This window comes from Aspergillus vadensis, assembly GCF_003184925.1.
Source record: "Aspergillus vadensis CBS 113365 unplaced genomic scaffold BO88scaffold_4, whole genome shotgun sequence".
Taxonomy (NCBI): domain Eukaryota; kingdom Fungi; phylum Ascomycota; class Eurotiomycetes; order Eurotiales; family Aspergillaceae; genus Aspergillus; species Aspergillus vadensis.
Genome location: NW_020292042.1, coordinates 944,891 through 960,396, shown reverse-complemented (window position 1 = coordinate 960,396; position 15,506 = coordinate 944,891). Strand labels below are relative to the sequence as shown.

The window sequence follows — 15,506 nt, the reverse complement described above, 5'->3', positions numbered from 1 at the left end:
ATAGTCTCAAGCATGTGACGTACAGACAACATGAAGTGCATTCTGGTATACTCCCGCACATCACCTAACCTACAACTTGACCTCCCTCCCACCACCACTACTAGAACCATCTCCCTTCGCCTTCCCCTGCCACGCAAACCCAATCTCCTTGCCAATCCCCGGCTCAACAATAACATTGACGACAGTCACACACTCACTCTCGAACCCTTCTCTCGTCGCTCTCTCCAACTCCTCTTCAGTCCTAACAAAGAACCCCTTCCCACCACACATCGTCGCCAACATCTCATACCTTGTTTCATAGAGCAGACTCGTCGAGCGCAGGCCCTTCTTCTTTCCCTCACCTCCAGCAGCACTCTCAGAAGCTTTCGTATCATTCCCCACCGTCTGACCCTGCAATACCCTCCAATCATCCTCACTCACCGAGTCGCCATGATATATGCCTGAGTTATTAACCACGTAGATGAGTGCCGGGATGCGGTACCGCGCTAGGGTTTCGATTTCCATGGCACTGAAGCCAAAGGCGCTGTCGCCTTCGAAGGCTACTATTTTCTTTTGCTTGGTGGAGGTGGTGTATGGGAGAGCGTTGTATGCTTCATGCGCTGCAACGATGTAGCCCATCCCCACGCCCATTGTGGCGTAGGTGCCTGCGTCGAGGCGTTGGCGGGGATGGTTGAGTGGGAAGATGGAGCGGGATATGTCCATTGTGTTGGCGCCTTCGGAGACGTAGATGATGTTGCCTTGTTCGAAGGGGGAGAGGGTGTTGAGGGTCGATTTGATGATGTGGTAGGCGCGCTGGTAGGTGAGGGGGGTGTTTGGCGGGGTGGGACGGAGGGCGGCGGTTTGGGCTTTGAGTTCGTTGCGGTTCGCGGAGGTGGTTAGGATGGATGTGAAGGTTCCGTTGGGTTTATTAGACGATGATGATTGGGAGGGAGTAGGTGAGTATTTCCAGTTGGAAAGCGAGGAGAGGAGTTGGTCTACGACTAGTCCGATGTCTCCTAGGATTCCTAGCTCGGCTGTTCCGGCGTTGCGGCCGATCTCTTCGGCGCATATGTCTACCTGGATGATCCTGGCCGTTGGATTCCATTTGGGTGCTTCGCCGTAGTGGAGGATCCAGTTCAGACGGGCGCCGAGGATCAGGACAACGTCGGCGTGCTTTAGGGCTGCGCTACGCGCGCTGGATGCGTTCAAGGGATGCGAGTCCGGCACAACGCCCTTGCCCATTGGTGTCGGTAGGAATGGGATCTGGGTTTGATCCACGAGCTGGTTAATTCCGAGCTCTGCGCGCGCGTATGCGGCGCCTTTGCCTATCACTAGGAGTGGGGAGCGAGCAGTGCGGAGCAGCTGCGCTGCCTTGAGGATCAGGGCTGGGTCTCCGCTCGCCTTTGGCGGCGAGGGGACAAGCAGGGTCTCGGGCTGCGGGAGACGGTATCCAGGGGAGGATTTGCCTTGGATGATGTCGGCGGGGAGGTCGACGAAGGTCGGGCCTGGACGACCGTACCAGCATGTGCGATAGGCATTCTTGACGGCGCCGGGGATGAAGTCGAGGGAGGAGGCGCGGACAGCGAGCTTGGTGTGGGGGGTGAGCAAGGAGATGGCGTCCAATTCCTGAAAAGCGCCTTTGGTGACACCGGTGGTCTCAGCAGAGCCGGCGAGAACTAGCAATGGGAAGTTGTTTGCAGAGGAGTTTCCTATCTGGTTTCAATCAATAGTATGGAGTTAGCACGATGGCCAAGAGCTGGCTAGCGGTGGAGAGAATGCTGGAGTAAGCTTACCCCGGCCAGCGCGTGGAGAACTCCCGGCCCTCCGACAACTAGACAGACGCCCGGTCGGCCTGTCATGTATCCGTAGACACTGGCAGCATAGCTACAGGCCTGTTCGTTGCGAAATGCCACGAATCGAATGCCCAGGTTGATGGCCTCTTCGGCGATCTCGACCACAGGGATGCCGACAATGCCGAAGATGACGGTTACGCCTAGATCGCGCAGCGATCGGGCGATCAGTTGAGCGCCGGTGACCACGGCCATAGTATACAGTGAAATCTTCTCCTTGCAAGGAGAATGGTGAGAGCAGTGCTGTTTCGGCGAGAAAGTCCTGCGGAGTTCGAGTTGAGGAGCAGGAGAAGAGCCGAGGCAAACAATGGCGGATGACGCAAAGGGGTGAGTGGCCCCAGGCAGCCACATGAATAGTATACAATAAAGGGATGGAAACCTGCAGATGAATAACTACAATCACTTGAGTAGAACACTGGAGTATCTACAAATAGTCCGCATTCTCATTTACAGTGCATATCTCAATGGGCTTCGTTCATTACGGCATCCCTCTGTGGGCGCCAGTCCGCAGACAAATCATTCATATATGGTATCCATATCCAAAAACATCACCTTCCATCCAGCTAGGCAACTTCTCTCAGCAAACCAGGCTGAGCATGACCACTATATGCCCTTTGGCTATGCTTAGAACTCAAACTCCCGCCGGAACACATTGACATCCATGCCCGCCACCACCTGGTCAGCCAGATCACGTCGCCCCATCTGGCTAAAGACTCGCCGCAGCGTGTCGTACAGGTTGGTGCTCTGGTTCTGGCTAACATGGATCATGCGATCCAGCTGCTCGTCGTCAATGCCACCCTCGCCACCGACAATCTCACGCGCCCGCTCTCGACCTTCCTGCTCAACCACCCGGTGCATCGACAGTGCTCCCAGCAGGTGTTGCGCAGCTTCTGGGTAGCAGCCGATGTTGATGCACGACACACCAAGGTTGTACCGCGCCCGGACGAAGTTGGGGTTGATGTTCAGCGCTTGCTCGTAGGCCTCGATCGCCTCCTCGGAGCGACCCGAGTTGGCGAGCGTAGCACCCAGACGGTTCCACAACAAGTGGAGCTGCTCCTGTTGGTTCGAGGTTCCAGATTCCGTGGATGCCAATGCAGCAGAGAAGCAATCAACCGCCTTGTCGTACTCCTCCGCGCAGTAGAAGAGAACTCCCAGACCGACCTGGACGTCCGGGTCCATTTGCTCACCCGAAGGCGACAGCTGAGCAGCCTGGATGAAGAGGTCGGTGACACGGTCGTGCAGGAGCTGACGGTCCGTAAAGCCCAGGTCGGCATCCGATGAAACATCATTGGGGTTGATGATCTGGGGGTACTTGACGGACAGCCAGCGCTCCAGAGTGCGGTACGATGTCGAGTCATAGCCCTCATTGGTGTAGGAAACAGCCAGTCCCATCAGCGCATCCAGGTTGTTAGCATCGATCTTCAGTGCCTGTTCCAGCGCCCTGATGGCCGGAAGTTCCTTCTCATTCTGCGCCTGGGCCGATCCCAGCATGGTCCAGGCCTGGACATGTTGGGGATCTTTCTGGACTGCCGCCTCGAAAGCCAAAGCAGCCAAAGAAAGGTTTCCACCCTCGCGCATAATCTTCACTCCCTCTTCGAAGGGATTGTTCACGCTCCGGAACACGTTATCTTCTTCGAACATATAATCGCCTAGTTGGGGGTTGCGGAAGCGCGTGTTAAGCGTATCGAATCCGTCCCATTCGCCCATCTCACCCATATGCAGGTTGTCGTCAATGTTAAAGTCGGTCTCGCCCTCGGCCAGTTTCCTGTTGGTTGCGGTCTCAGCCTGGACCCGTTGCCACACGCTTTCAAAGGCACTATCGCCTGATTCTTGGGGGACTGACCTGTCCAGATCATTCAGCTCTGCCTCCACAGCTGCGTTGGCCTCATCGTCCAATTTCTGAGTATCCGCCGTCTCCATCTCCGCAAACTGTGCCTCCCAGTTCTCGTCATCCAGCTCCACCATCCGTCCCTTGCCTTTATCCTGTGTAGTCGCCTCCGCTGGCTGCTGCTGCATCGCCATAGGGTTAAAAGTCTGCGGCATCATCCCCATTCCACCCATGCCCATATACCCGCCCATACCCATGGGCCGCTGGTACCCTGCCATCATCGGCGACGGGGCAGACGCCACAGGGTTAGCCGTCTGAGGCATGCCAGCCCGGCTCTGCTGCTGGAATCGGGCAAATTCCGCGGGCGTAAATCCCGACGCATTGTTCATCATGGGACCTTGCGGCCCGGTGAATGCAGCCTCCATGCGGGCATGCTCGCCTGCATCGAACTCGGCAGCCCACCCGGGGGAGCCCGTCCGGGGAGGTGTGGTCTGGAACTGATCTAGCTCACGTCGCAGCTGCTCCATGGCGAATGGTTGCGGGGGAGCACCGGGAATTTGGCCGGGTTGTTGGGCGAATTCGTCCATCATCTGAATAGGATTATCAATCGGGCATTAGTACTGGATAAGGATGTATGGTTTCTGATAGATAAAGGTTCACTTCGTACCTGATCTTGTCCTCCCATCATACCCCGGGATCGCATGCCTTCTTGCATGCCTCCGGGACCCCGCCCCACGAGGCGATCTCTCTGTAGGGACTTATCATCTTGGACGTGCTTGGTGAACTGAGTCAACGGATTGCCTGCCGTCGAGCACTCGGCGCCACCAAGGAAGGACATATTGTATGTATAGTAACGATCGTAGTGGTCTGGGTCTCAGTTATATCATGAATAATGCAGGGGTAGATGCGGAGAGGTTGAGTATTTGGTAGAGCTGATTATAAAGCAGATGTAAATGCGAGTTGTCCGAGGAAGAACAGCTCGAGCGCCGAACGTGGGGTTTCGGAGAGAGGCGCTACTGCCGATCGGAAAGATACCGAGGCTCCCCGACAGTCACGTGGACTGTCACTATCATGCTACGGAGTATACTAGTCTATCGATACAGAATCCCCAATATAGTCCAGTCAGTCGAGTGCAATTTCGTTAATATACAGACCTACACTATGTAGGATATATCGTTCAATTAAAGTACATGAGACCTTTCCTCCTTTGACATGTTTACACAGAATAATACTGATGCCAACCGCTCAAACTATTATGACTGCTCCGCGGGAGCAGACTTGTCGCTACCAACCACGGTCCGGCTCGTGGCCTTGCTGTAATCCAGACGCAGTCTGCGTCCGTAGGGGAGCTTGTTCTCAAGGATGGCCATGGCCGCCTTGGCACTAGAGGTGCTGACGAACTCGGCGTGAGCGAAACCGCGAGCCTGTCCAGTGCGACGATCAACCGCCACACGAATATCAACGACATTCTGAACGTCCTTGAACAGCTCGTTGAGGTCCCGGTCCGTCATCTCGAAAGGCAAGTTACCAATGTACAGCGTGCGGGTAGGGGCGTTCAATTGCCGGCGGTGGTAAACATTGTTCTGGGCGAATTGCACGGTCACGCGGCGGCCCTCGAACAGACGCAAGTTCAAAGCATCCACTGCGCGCTGGGCGGCGTCGATAGAGTCGAATTGGACATAGCCGTATCTATACCCGGGTAGTGGTTAGCTCTGAGTTATCCTGCCACAGAAGGAATAAACTCCTTCAAACTTACCCTTTGCTAATGCCCCGGTTATCGAGAACGAGAACAACCTTCTCAACAACACCATACTTCTCCATCGCCTTCTTCAGATCCTCACGAGTCACATCGTAGAAGATATTGCCAATGAAAACTGTCTCCTTGGGGGTCGGCGGCTCCTGGAGTCTTCGCCTCCGCGCTTCGGTCTGCTTCTCGGCGTCAGATGCTTCCTGCTCCTGCTCCTGCTCCTGCGGCTTCTCCTGCTGAACCGGCCTCTGACTACCAGCCTTCAGTTCTGTCTGAATGAACCGAATCGAGGGCTCTTCGCGCGACTGTTCCACCTCCTCGGCCTTCTCGCGCTGCTCGCTCTCCTCAACAGGTTTGCGCTCATTGTTCACATCGGTACTATTCCAACGACTTTGCAAAGTAGGCTGCGAAATCCGAACAGGGACTGCCAGGCGAGATTGGAGGGAAGGAAGTGCTCTTGTTGAGCGTAACGGCGCTGGGGCTGTGGAAGACAGCAGCCGGCAAGCTGCTCGGAAACAATGCCTGTGTCCGAATCGGAGTATTAGAATGTACACAGATATCATAACATCGTTTCTAAGACATGCAGTACCATCAACTTACATTTTCTCTGTAGGCCAAGGATGAGAAGATAATTAAATTATTTCTTTCTGGCCTCGTTGGGATTTGGGGGGAATTGCACTGCTGCTGTCTGCTGCTGCGGCTTGATTGGAAAATCTGGTTCGTCCGATCCGAGGCCGGTTATCACGTGATTTTACCAGTGCTGGAAGTTTGAATAGTAGTCTAGATATTGTTTGGATTGTGTTTTCTGGTTTGAGGACAATATTAATGTGGAGAACCCGGTAGCTTCATCATTATTGCAACTAGTCCTTGGTGTAGTCACAGTGCTAGTCTTCAGATGTTGATGCTCGGAGACTACATATATATATCGGCACTACATACACTACTACTAAGTAAGTAATTAAAGAGAACTTTGAAATCATACGTACTGAGTGTGCATCACTTACTAGTAGCACATGGAACGAGATTAATTTGAGAAACTGAAAGTAACGCCATTACATATTTGCACCCGATTAGGAGTCACTTAATTTACACCTTTCCTTTCTTTGAGGCCTCCATTCATTCGTATCAGAGTTCATATCCATCCAGACACCAAACCCACAATGTATACCAATAAAATGATATGAACATGCCTCTTGTGAGGGGAGATAATCCAACCAAAAAGGAGCCATATGGACAGAGGAATCGTACAGCACTTAGCCATCACATTAACTTTTGACATTCATTCTTTATATACTGCGTTGCCGGACTGAAGCCGAGAGACAATCAAGTTCCCGGTCCTGTATTACTTGGATGTTGGAGTGGGTTGGCGGCAAAGGCTGCCGCCGCAAGTGGACTGCTATTGTCATAGCCACTGCTGTCCGGAGAGAAAAGGTTAGGGGGACCGCGGGGCATCGAGCGAAGTCGATCAGCTCCGCCACTCTGCACGGCGGACAGCTGTACGGGTGACAGAGGACTTTGGCTTTGCTGCTGCTGCTGCTGTTGTTGTTGCACCTCGGCCGAGGGCCACCATTGTGATGACGCATCTAGCGTCGAATTCTGAATATAGGTATCCCAGGCATCCTGTGTTACTTTAGTTAGAGATAGCTCACAAGATTACACCATACAGAAACACGTACCCAATCCAGATTGAGCTGCATATCAGGTAGCTGCCCAAACATTGCGTTGAAAGGCGAAGGCGCTCCTGGCATGTCGACTGTCGTTCCTAGTGCACCCTGCGCTGGCAAGGGCGCATCTGTCATCTTGTACGTAGGATCGTTGAGGACTTGGTGGCCGGGGTTTACAGGGCTCATTCCGCTGCTGAGGAGACCCAGGGTCATCGCCGCACTTTGTTTCTCATCCTGCGGCTCAAATGCCGGCGCAGGAGCAGTACTTTCAGGATATCCAAGGTTCAGTTTTGAGAGCATCACCCCAAGGGCGGTGCCTGCTTTCCAAGCGTCTATCGTCTCGTCCTGAAGTTCCTCCCATATTCCCTTGGATCGCCGCAGGGCGGCTATTAATTCTTCTCGTCGCTCTCTACCCCAAGCATATGAGTCACTGGATACTCTGCCTGCAGCCTGAAGTCTTTGTCCATGATACATATCGATGCAAATAATCGTCGCTGCCAGGAGATAGTCGGTCGAGCCGAGAGAGGTAACCCGGTTGTGTCTACTTCGTAGTCGCCCCATGGGTTGAGTTTCAGTGTGGAGCAACGATTGATACCTCAGCAATTCCATAGCGGAATCTATGCATGTTCTTCTTGAGTATGTGAAGCGAGGGTTCTCGTGCGCTCGAACGAGGTATTTTCGATGGAGGACGCATTGCGCTTTGTGGTACACACTTGCAATCTGCAAATAGTCAGGACAAGCCAAACACAAACATCGCGGATTGGAGTTACCGTAAAGCGAGAAAGAATCAGAGTGGGTGACTCCCGTGGAGAGTCTTCAATCGGACGAACAAGCAGGTGCTCAGGTATCAAGTCTCTAGCTCGCCGAAGCTGCGCATCAACCTCCATAACAGTGTCGTAAGAAACTGGAGTTTGAAGGGGGGCTGTTGTTTCGAGGACACGGCCAAAGACAAATGTCAAGCGTGACTTGGCAATAAGATACGAGATTGGTGTAGGCTCATTCGGGGGTCGAGACGGCGGGAGCTCCTTGCAGTTCTCATCGAAATCGTCATCATACAAATTTCGGGGGAGTTCCGTGTCTGTGTCAGACGTGCGAATCATGTTTGGAAGACCAATTTGAGAGGAGCACAGTAGATCTGCCTGCCGTACGAAGGACCACACTCGGCGGCGCATTTCACCCTGGAAGGGGGTGATGTTGGGAAACATCTTCGAATCGCGATGGTATCCCATCCTCATGGCCAGCCTCGTAATCACACCCACCAGCACCCAAACTGATACGTCCGCTTCCCGTGTCTGGCAGAGGTCTCCATGAAGATGGAATATCAAGCTTTCAATCAGATTTGGATATGATTTGGTAAAGTCAGCCAAAGTAAGGCACTGCGCAACAAGATTCCTAAACGTGCCAGCCATGTCTAACGATTTACCCCGGAACTCCGGTGGCTCGTCTCCATCACGATGGTATGATAACATGGCCAGCCGCATCATGGCGAAGAGCATAGCGATCCAAACGGTGCACGTCTGCGAAGGATCCTCCCAGTGACGGTTGTACTAGGCCACTGTTAATGAACTGCCTCCCCTCCGTTTAGGGGGAACAATTTTGACTTACCTGGGCTTGGAAGGTTGGGCCGTGGAGAATATCTATTGCTACGTCAGCTCTAACAGTACTTTGTGTAGGTGGACGTGATCTCTGACTCACGAGTCGAAGGGTCGTAACAGCTGAAATATCGTTCAATCAACATGTCCGTTGTATACTTTGAAGGAAAAGAAGACATGATTTCTGCTCGGCTAAGCGGCTTTGTAGCTCCAAACAGTAATGCAGACCCTGAAACATCGGTAGGCAACTTCGTTGCCTCCAATTTCTGGGCTTGTTCCTCGTACTGTTTTTTGTGCGTCTGGAAGAAATTGCGGACTTCCGTGATCTAGAAAGTACCATTAGCATGACGATCGAAGCTGGTTGAGAATAAGATAGACGTACATCATGCATTACAGTAGCCCAATGTGCTTCGCTGAAATACCATGACTTGTTATTGTCGACCTTCATTATGCCAAACGATTTGGTGACCTGCTCAGTGTCACTCTCCTCCGGAGCATTGGGTGCGTCGTCCTCTATGTCTACATCCCCGGTATGTGGTACAGAGCCAGTGCTACTGCTATTGCCAGATATCGCAGCAAGGGCTGCAGCTGGACCGCCGGCCTGTGAACCATTTGTCATGAGGGACAGAACAAGATTCTCAAGCCGGTCGATGCGATTCTGCATGTCGTCTGGCGAACTTGAAGCAGACAGCTGAGGTGGATTCTTCTTTCGTACGTTTGCCTGAGCATATGAACATGATGTGGCATCGCCTCGTTTGATACAGTTCTCACAAGGTTGTGCACGGTTACATTTCAACCTGTTTAAAAATGGTGAGCCATGTACGGCGCACTAAAAGTGAGCAGAGGCACTTACTTTCGTTGCCGGCAAGGCGCACAGGAAAGTGGCACCCGGTTTCTCTTCCTAGTAATTTTATGAAGACCTTCCGGCGAGAATGCGCTAGCGCTCGATGAGGTTGTAGATGGAGGAGTGGGAGACATTTTGTTGTAAAGACGTTTGCTGGAACGGTTTCTGAACCAGAGAGCAACGTTGTATGATAATCAGGACACCCTCAGGATACCCTTGATCTTGTCAGACTTCTCCAGAGCTGATACTGTGGTACGCCAGACCGAAGCAGACAAACGGGTAGACAATCGTATAGTGGGACGCAGTGCGCGGCCTCCACAACTGGAGATTCTTCCAAGTGTCCGCCAGATGTTGTGATTGGAAAATGGCGGTGTCGCAGTACGAATCCAAGCCACGTTCCGACGGTCGGGTTGGGCGCAGATAGGAGAGCGTGATGTAACGAAGCGCCGTGTGAGATATCGACGGGGCGCAACTGCTGGTACGGGGGTGTGTTTGCGGTTTCACTCAGCGCAGTGTGAGACGGCGCGCGAGTCGAAAGTTCTGCTCAGAGACAGAAGTCAGGGCCAATTTCGCGCGATGTGGCTAGATCCCTCGCTCTTCTGCAGCTGCTGAAAGAGGCGGTTGGCGGAGGGCGAGGTGCGCTGAGCACCAAGGAGGGGCGCGATAATGTGGATTTGGGGGTGCTTTGCGGTCCGTCCGGTAGTCCGCAAGCAGAACTGGCAGCTTGTGGTCAAGGTCGCGATCACCTCAGTGCTGTCCAGAGCAGCTAGGCGCACAGGAAAGCAGCTGTGGAAAATCAGAAGAAAAAACCGGGAAAGGTCGAGTCGAGTGATGGAAAGGTTGAAGGATGGGTAGGATGGCTGGAACCCCAGAGGACCGACGGCGAGTGTCTAGAGGCACGTTTCGGTGCTTAGTGTTTAAGTTGGTTATCTCCGTTATCGCCTTCTGCCCTTTTCCTGAGGCGGTCAATATGGTCCTCAGGCAACAGCTGACGTAAGGAGGGATGGGAACATCAATTTCCTTTTTCGAATTCAAGAAATAGAGAGAGGAATCAAGTACGGCTCACTGTCCTCTCACTTTAATTCCAACAGCATAAAGACAGAAGCAGAATTTGCAGTGGACACGGTTATGTAAGACGGCTATTCAGACCTCACACTATACTGCTAAAGGATTTGCGTCATAAATACCTTTGATCTATAAGATGGCACTGGCCCCGTTTGTCTCGCCATGGGAGTAGCCTGGACCCGGGCTGTGATGGTCTTCCTGAGACGCCGTCTCAATCCTTAGGCTGAAAATGAGCTGCTCATTTGCCCGCTTGGTCCGATAGTGGACAACTAACTAACTAACTTAATTACAGGGTGCATATCTAGTTGTCTCGTATGATCGTTGGTTGGTATCAATCATACACAACTTGTGATACTGGGAGTAGAAAGGAATAACCAACGAACCTGGATGCGCAGTGACACCAAGACGTTCGCTGACATGAAGTCTTATTTCTCCAAGGAAGAGCCAGTCGGATCGAGCTTGAGCGAAAGAGTGCTGACGCAGTATTGATCCGTGAGCTCATTCGCTTCCACTAAGAATATTTTCCACCCCAAAGGCAGCGGCAGCAGCAGCTGTCAATCTACTAGTGAGGAACATACTTTGCTCTTGTACTCACTTCGATGAGTCCAGAAAGCTTCTGGCCGGATTGCGGACCCATCCAAGTGATCCTCTTCATCCTGCTTCGTCAAATCACCCTATCAAAGCCATGGGAGAAAAACAAAGTCAAAGATGAGCTGATTTCCGCTTTCTGGCAGGCTGACCATGGCTACATAGATACCCCGTATATACTGGTTCTTACCGTTATCAATGCCCCTCATTTGCTCCCAGCCTAGACTATATCCCCATCATTTCTCCCCTATCCAACACCATGTGAAACCCCGGTCTCAGACCCAAATGATTGGGCGGCAGTCTTTGTTCCACCATGTGTGCAGCCTTCCGGTCTCCCCCTAAACGTCATTTCTCGATCAGGGATTCCCTTCCTGGACGATTGAATACAGTAAGATGGATTGATCTATCAGCTGCGGTCGCATAAGTACACCAGGCCTACCAGCCATTCACCGTGTTTTACTTCATTGCCAACTCAAGGCTGCATGGCCATCCTTGCCGTGCTGCCTCGTCCTGTGAGTGAATGAGCAGCAGGCTGTGCCCCCAGCAACCTGATGTGGGGTGTGTTAGCAGCACCTACTATCTAATTTACAAGCGCTCATCCCCACTCCCCAAAACCTTTGTTCTGCCTTCATCCTCCCTGCAGCCTCATAGCGTGTCTATCTAGGTTGTGAGCTGTTGTGAAAGATAATTTATTTGGCGAGAAAAGCATTCTGCCATGTCGTCGGGAGGTCAGCGGGGTCGTGGTAGAGGAGATCGGGGCAAAGGCGGAGACCGTGGTCAGGGAGACCGTGGTCGGGGCCGCGGCGGTGCTCCCAGAGGTGGAGGTGCAGGCCGAGGCTCGACCACTGAGCTCCCTATCCGTCCCGGTCCCAGTGATGGCGGTTTTAGAGGTCGGGGAGGAAGAGGTGATGGTGGTGGTGGTGGTGGTGGTGGGAGGGGATTTGATGGGGGCCGTGGACGTGGTTCGGATAATAGGGGACGGGGAAGAGGGTTTGATGGGGGCCGTGGTGGTGGACGTGGTGGCCGCGGAGGTCGAGGAGGAGGGCGAGGCGGTTCTGATCAAGGCCCGTCGGTGTACTCGTGAGTAGCGTCCCCACGCGTTTGGCTGCATTGCACGCCAATCTAACTTAATGGCTACCTTAGTCCGGGTGGACCGGTCCCTACCCCCAGTCCCCAGGTCGAGAAAACGGAAAACGCTATCGGAGCAGCGGTGCTTGCGAAGAAGCAGAAGAAAGCTGCGGAGTGGCCGCTGCGGCCTGGTTTTGGCACCCAGGGCCGGCCTGTCAAGCTGTACGCAAACTACTTTGAGCTAAAGTCGGTGGGGAAGCAGCTATACCGCTACCACATCGATATCTCAGGCGACGCAGCTGGTAGGAAGCCTACCGGCAAGAAAGCCCGTCACATCGTGCGATTGTTTCTCGAAGAACATTTGGCTCAGTTCCGTAACAGTGTTGTTACCGACTATGTATCCACGCTTATTGCAAACCAGAAGATCCTGATCGAACAGGAGGCCGCCGAATATGATGTTCGCTACCGGGATGAATATGAGGACGAGTACCCCGAGGATCCTAAGGTCTACCGGGTGAGGTGCCAATATACAGGCACCCTCAACCCATCAGACCTCCTGAACTATCTCACATCTTCAGATGCTGCTGCCATGTTTGCATCCAAGGCCGACGTTATACAGGCCATGAATATCATCCTGGGCTTTCAACCCAAGAGTGATCCGACCATCGCTTCTGTCGGTGCCAATAAGCACTATGCTATCTGTGGAGGTCGTGAGGAGAAGTACTCTCTCGGTGACGGGCTGGAGGCACTCCGGGGCTTCTTTGTCAGTGTTCGTGCCGCAACTTCGCGTCTTCTGGTGAACGTACAGGTCAAGTACGTTGCCTGCTACCAAGAAGGCCCGCTGGCGCACATCTTCGGGTTGTATGAGCCATTCCGCCCTCGCGAGCTCAACAACTTGCGTCGGTTCATTCGCACCTTGAGGGTTCAGGTGACTCACATCAAGAAAACCAACAAGAAAGGTCAAGCTATTCCACGGTTCAAGCGCATTGCTGGTGTTGCAATTCCGAGAGACGGTGCCTCGCAGCCAATGCCTCCCAAAGTGCCAAGACTTGGTGCAGGCCCTAAAGAGGTGGAATTCTTCCTTGACGCTCCAGGTCAACAGCCGTCGGCATCACAGCAGACTTCTCGCTCGAAGAAAGGAAAGAAGCCCGTTAAGGCGGGACCTCAGCCGGCTGGCAAGTATATCAGTGTTGCAGACTTCTTCCTCCAAAGTCAGTGTTCCCCCCAGCCTATCCTGATGTTGCGTCATTTAACATTGTCATCTGCAGATTACAATATCCAATGCGACCCAAAGATGCCCGTTGTGAACGTTGGGACGAGGGAGAACCCCAGCTATCTGCCCGTCGAAGTGTGTGAGGTCGTGCCTGGTCAGCAGGCTAACACCAAGCTTACACCTAACCAAACGCGGCACATGCTAAACTTTGCTGTGCGAGGCCCACCGCAAAATGCTCAATCAATTGTGGCGCAAGGGACAGAAGTGTTGGGTCTGGGAGCGTCACCAAATCCCACCCTCGTGAGTATCTCTCCAAAGCTGTTGTGAGTGCTTTGTTAACGTCTGTGTTCAGGTGGACTTCGGCATCCAGAATGATCCTCGGCTAATAACCGTACCTGGACGAGTACTACCGGCGCCTAGCGTTCTATACAGGGACGAGAGCAAGCCGAGTCAAAAGCAAATCAAGCCCTTCTCAGGAAGTTGGAACATGAGATCGATTCGGTTTTCAACCTCCACGAAGCTGCCTTCTTGGACTTGGCTTGCCTTGGACTACGAAGGCGCGAGATATCCGGCCATCAGGCCCGAAGACTTGAGCGCCAACCTCAAAGGCTTTACGGACAAGTTGAACGAGATCGGCGTGAATGCCAGCCCACCAAAGACTGGACAAACTCTACTTTTGACGAGGAGGGGATATGATGAGGAGATTAGAGAGTATAATACAAAGGCCATCGACAGAGCCGTTGCCGAGCTCATTGAGAAGCACAAGCCCATGCTCATACTGACGGTCCTTCCGAGCAACGACGCTGATATCTATAATATTGTTAAAAGGGCCTGCGATTTGACGCACGGCGTCCGCAATGTCAACGTCGTTGCCGACAAATTCAGAAAGCCTAATAACGATCAGTATTGGGCAAACGTCGGGCTCAAGTTCAACCTCAAGCTGGGAGGAAACAACCAGCTGATTGATCCCAAAGAGCTAGGCCTCATTGGACAAAACAAGACTATGCTCGTCGGGGTGGACGTCACTCACCCGTCCCCTGGGTCTTCCTCCGCAGCCCCTAGTGTTGCTGGGATGGTTGCCTCTATCGATTCGACTCTCGGCCAATGGCCAGCGGAACTCCGCATTCAGAAGCCTAGGGAAGAAATGGTCGCTGAACTCGACACCATGCTGAAGGCACACCTTCAGCGCTGGGTTCGTAACCGGAAGACCTACCCAGAGAACATCATCGTTTACCGCGACGGAGTCTCCGAAGGCCAGTACGAGCTCGTGGTGCAGCGCGAACTCCCTCTTCTCAAAGAAGCATGCAAGGAAGTATATCCCGCCACCGACACCTCCAAGGGTCTTCCTCGCATCTCGATCGTGATTGTAGGTAAACGCCATCACACGCGCTTCTACCCAACCAAGCTGGAGGACGCCGACAAATTTGGCAACCCGGAAAACGGCACCGTCGTCGACCGCGGCGTCACCGAAGCCCGCAACTGGGAGTTTTATCTGCAAGCTCACACTGCTCTGAAGGGTACCGCTCGCCCAGCCCACTACTTTACCGTTTGGGACGAGGTCTTCTGCCGAGAGAAGGCCATGTTCCCATACGAAAACGCCGCAGACATCCTAGAAGGCCTCACCCACCGACTCTGCTACCTCTTCGGCAGAGCCACCAAGGCCGTCAGCATCTGCCCGCCCGCCTACTACGCCGACCTGGTTTGCACCAGAGCTCGGTGCTACCTCAGCAAAGTCTTCGATGAAACCCCGACCGGAAGTGTCATCACGGGCACTGACCCCGGCTCTTCTGCTCGGGAGTTCCTGAACATCAAGATCCATCCGAATGTTAGCGACACTATGTTCTACATCTAGGATGTGAGAAGATGTTCGGATGGACGTTACTTATGAGAACTACTACTCATGATATTTGGATAGTTGCTGATTTGAGATAAACCATGCCTCTTTGCCACGTGGATGATTGATGATCATGATTTGGTTTGTTCATCTTGAGTTACTACTATCTGATGTTTTGAGTGAACCACCCCCCAGTTTTTTTTTTTTTTTTTTTTTTTTTTTACCTTGCCAATT

At 53.0% G+C, this 15,506-nt stretch overlaps 3 protein-coding genes across 3 annotated transcripts; 1 reads left to right on the top strand and 2 right to left on the bottom strand.

The window, feature by feature from the left end:
- Positions 1 to 69: 69 nt before the first annotated feature.
- BO88DRAFT_333747 (indolepyruvate decarboxylase family protein) lies at positions 70 to 4,495 on the bottom strand (the record flags this gene model as incomplete). Its single annotated transcript, XM_025702776.1, has 4 exons — positions 70 to 1,692; positions 1,773 to 2,039; positions 2,544 to 4,247; positions 4,325 to 4,495. 4 exons carry the CDS (start codon positions 4,493 to 4,495, stop codon positions 70 to 72), a joined length of 3,765 nt encoding a protein of 1,254 aa, XP_025566057.1.
- A 415-nt stretch (positions 4,496 to 4,910) lies between these two features.
- Positions 4,911 to 9,324, bottom strand: BO88DRAFT_333229 (C6 transcription factor; the record flags this gene model as incomplete). Its single annotated transcript, XM_025702756.1, has 8 exons — positions 4,911 to 5,346; positions 5,414 to 5,885; positions 6,751 to 7,024; positions 7,081 to 7,788; positions 7,839 to 8,615; positions 8,674 to 8,705; positions 8,764 to 8,986; positions 9,043 to 9,324. 8 exons carry the CDS (start codon positions 9,322 to 9,324, stop codon positions 4,911 to 4,913), a joined length of 3,204 nt encoding a protein of 1,067 aa, XP_025566056.1.
- A 2,362-nt stretch (positions 9,325 to 11,686) lies between these two features.
- Positions 11,687 to 15,464, top strand: BO88DRAFT_360047 (putative RNA interference and gene silencing protein (Qde2)). Its single transcript, XM_025703840.1, has 5 exons — positions 11,687 to 12,062; positions 12,147 to 12,237; positions 12,301 to 13,436; positions 13,494 to 13,738; positions 13,791 to 15,464. Exons 1-5 carry the CDS (start codon positions 11,873 to 11,875, stop codon positions 15,288 to 15,290), a joined length of 3,162 nt encoding a protein of 1,053 aa, XP_025566055.1. The 5' UTR covers positions 11,687 to 11,872; the 3' UTR covers positions 15,291 to 15,464.
- The last annotated feature ends 42 nt before the right edge of the window (positions 15,465 to 15,506 follow it).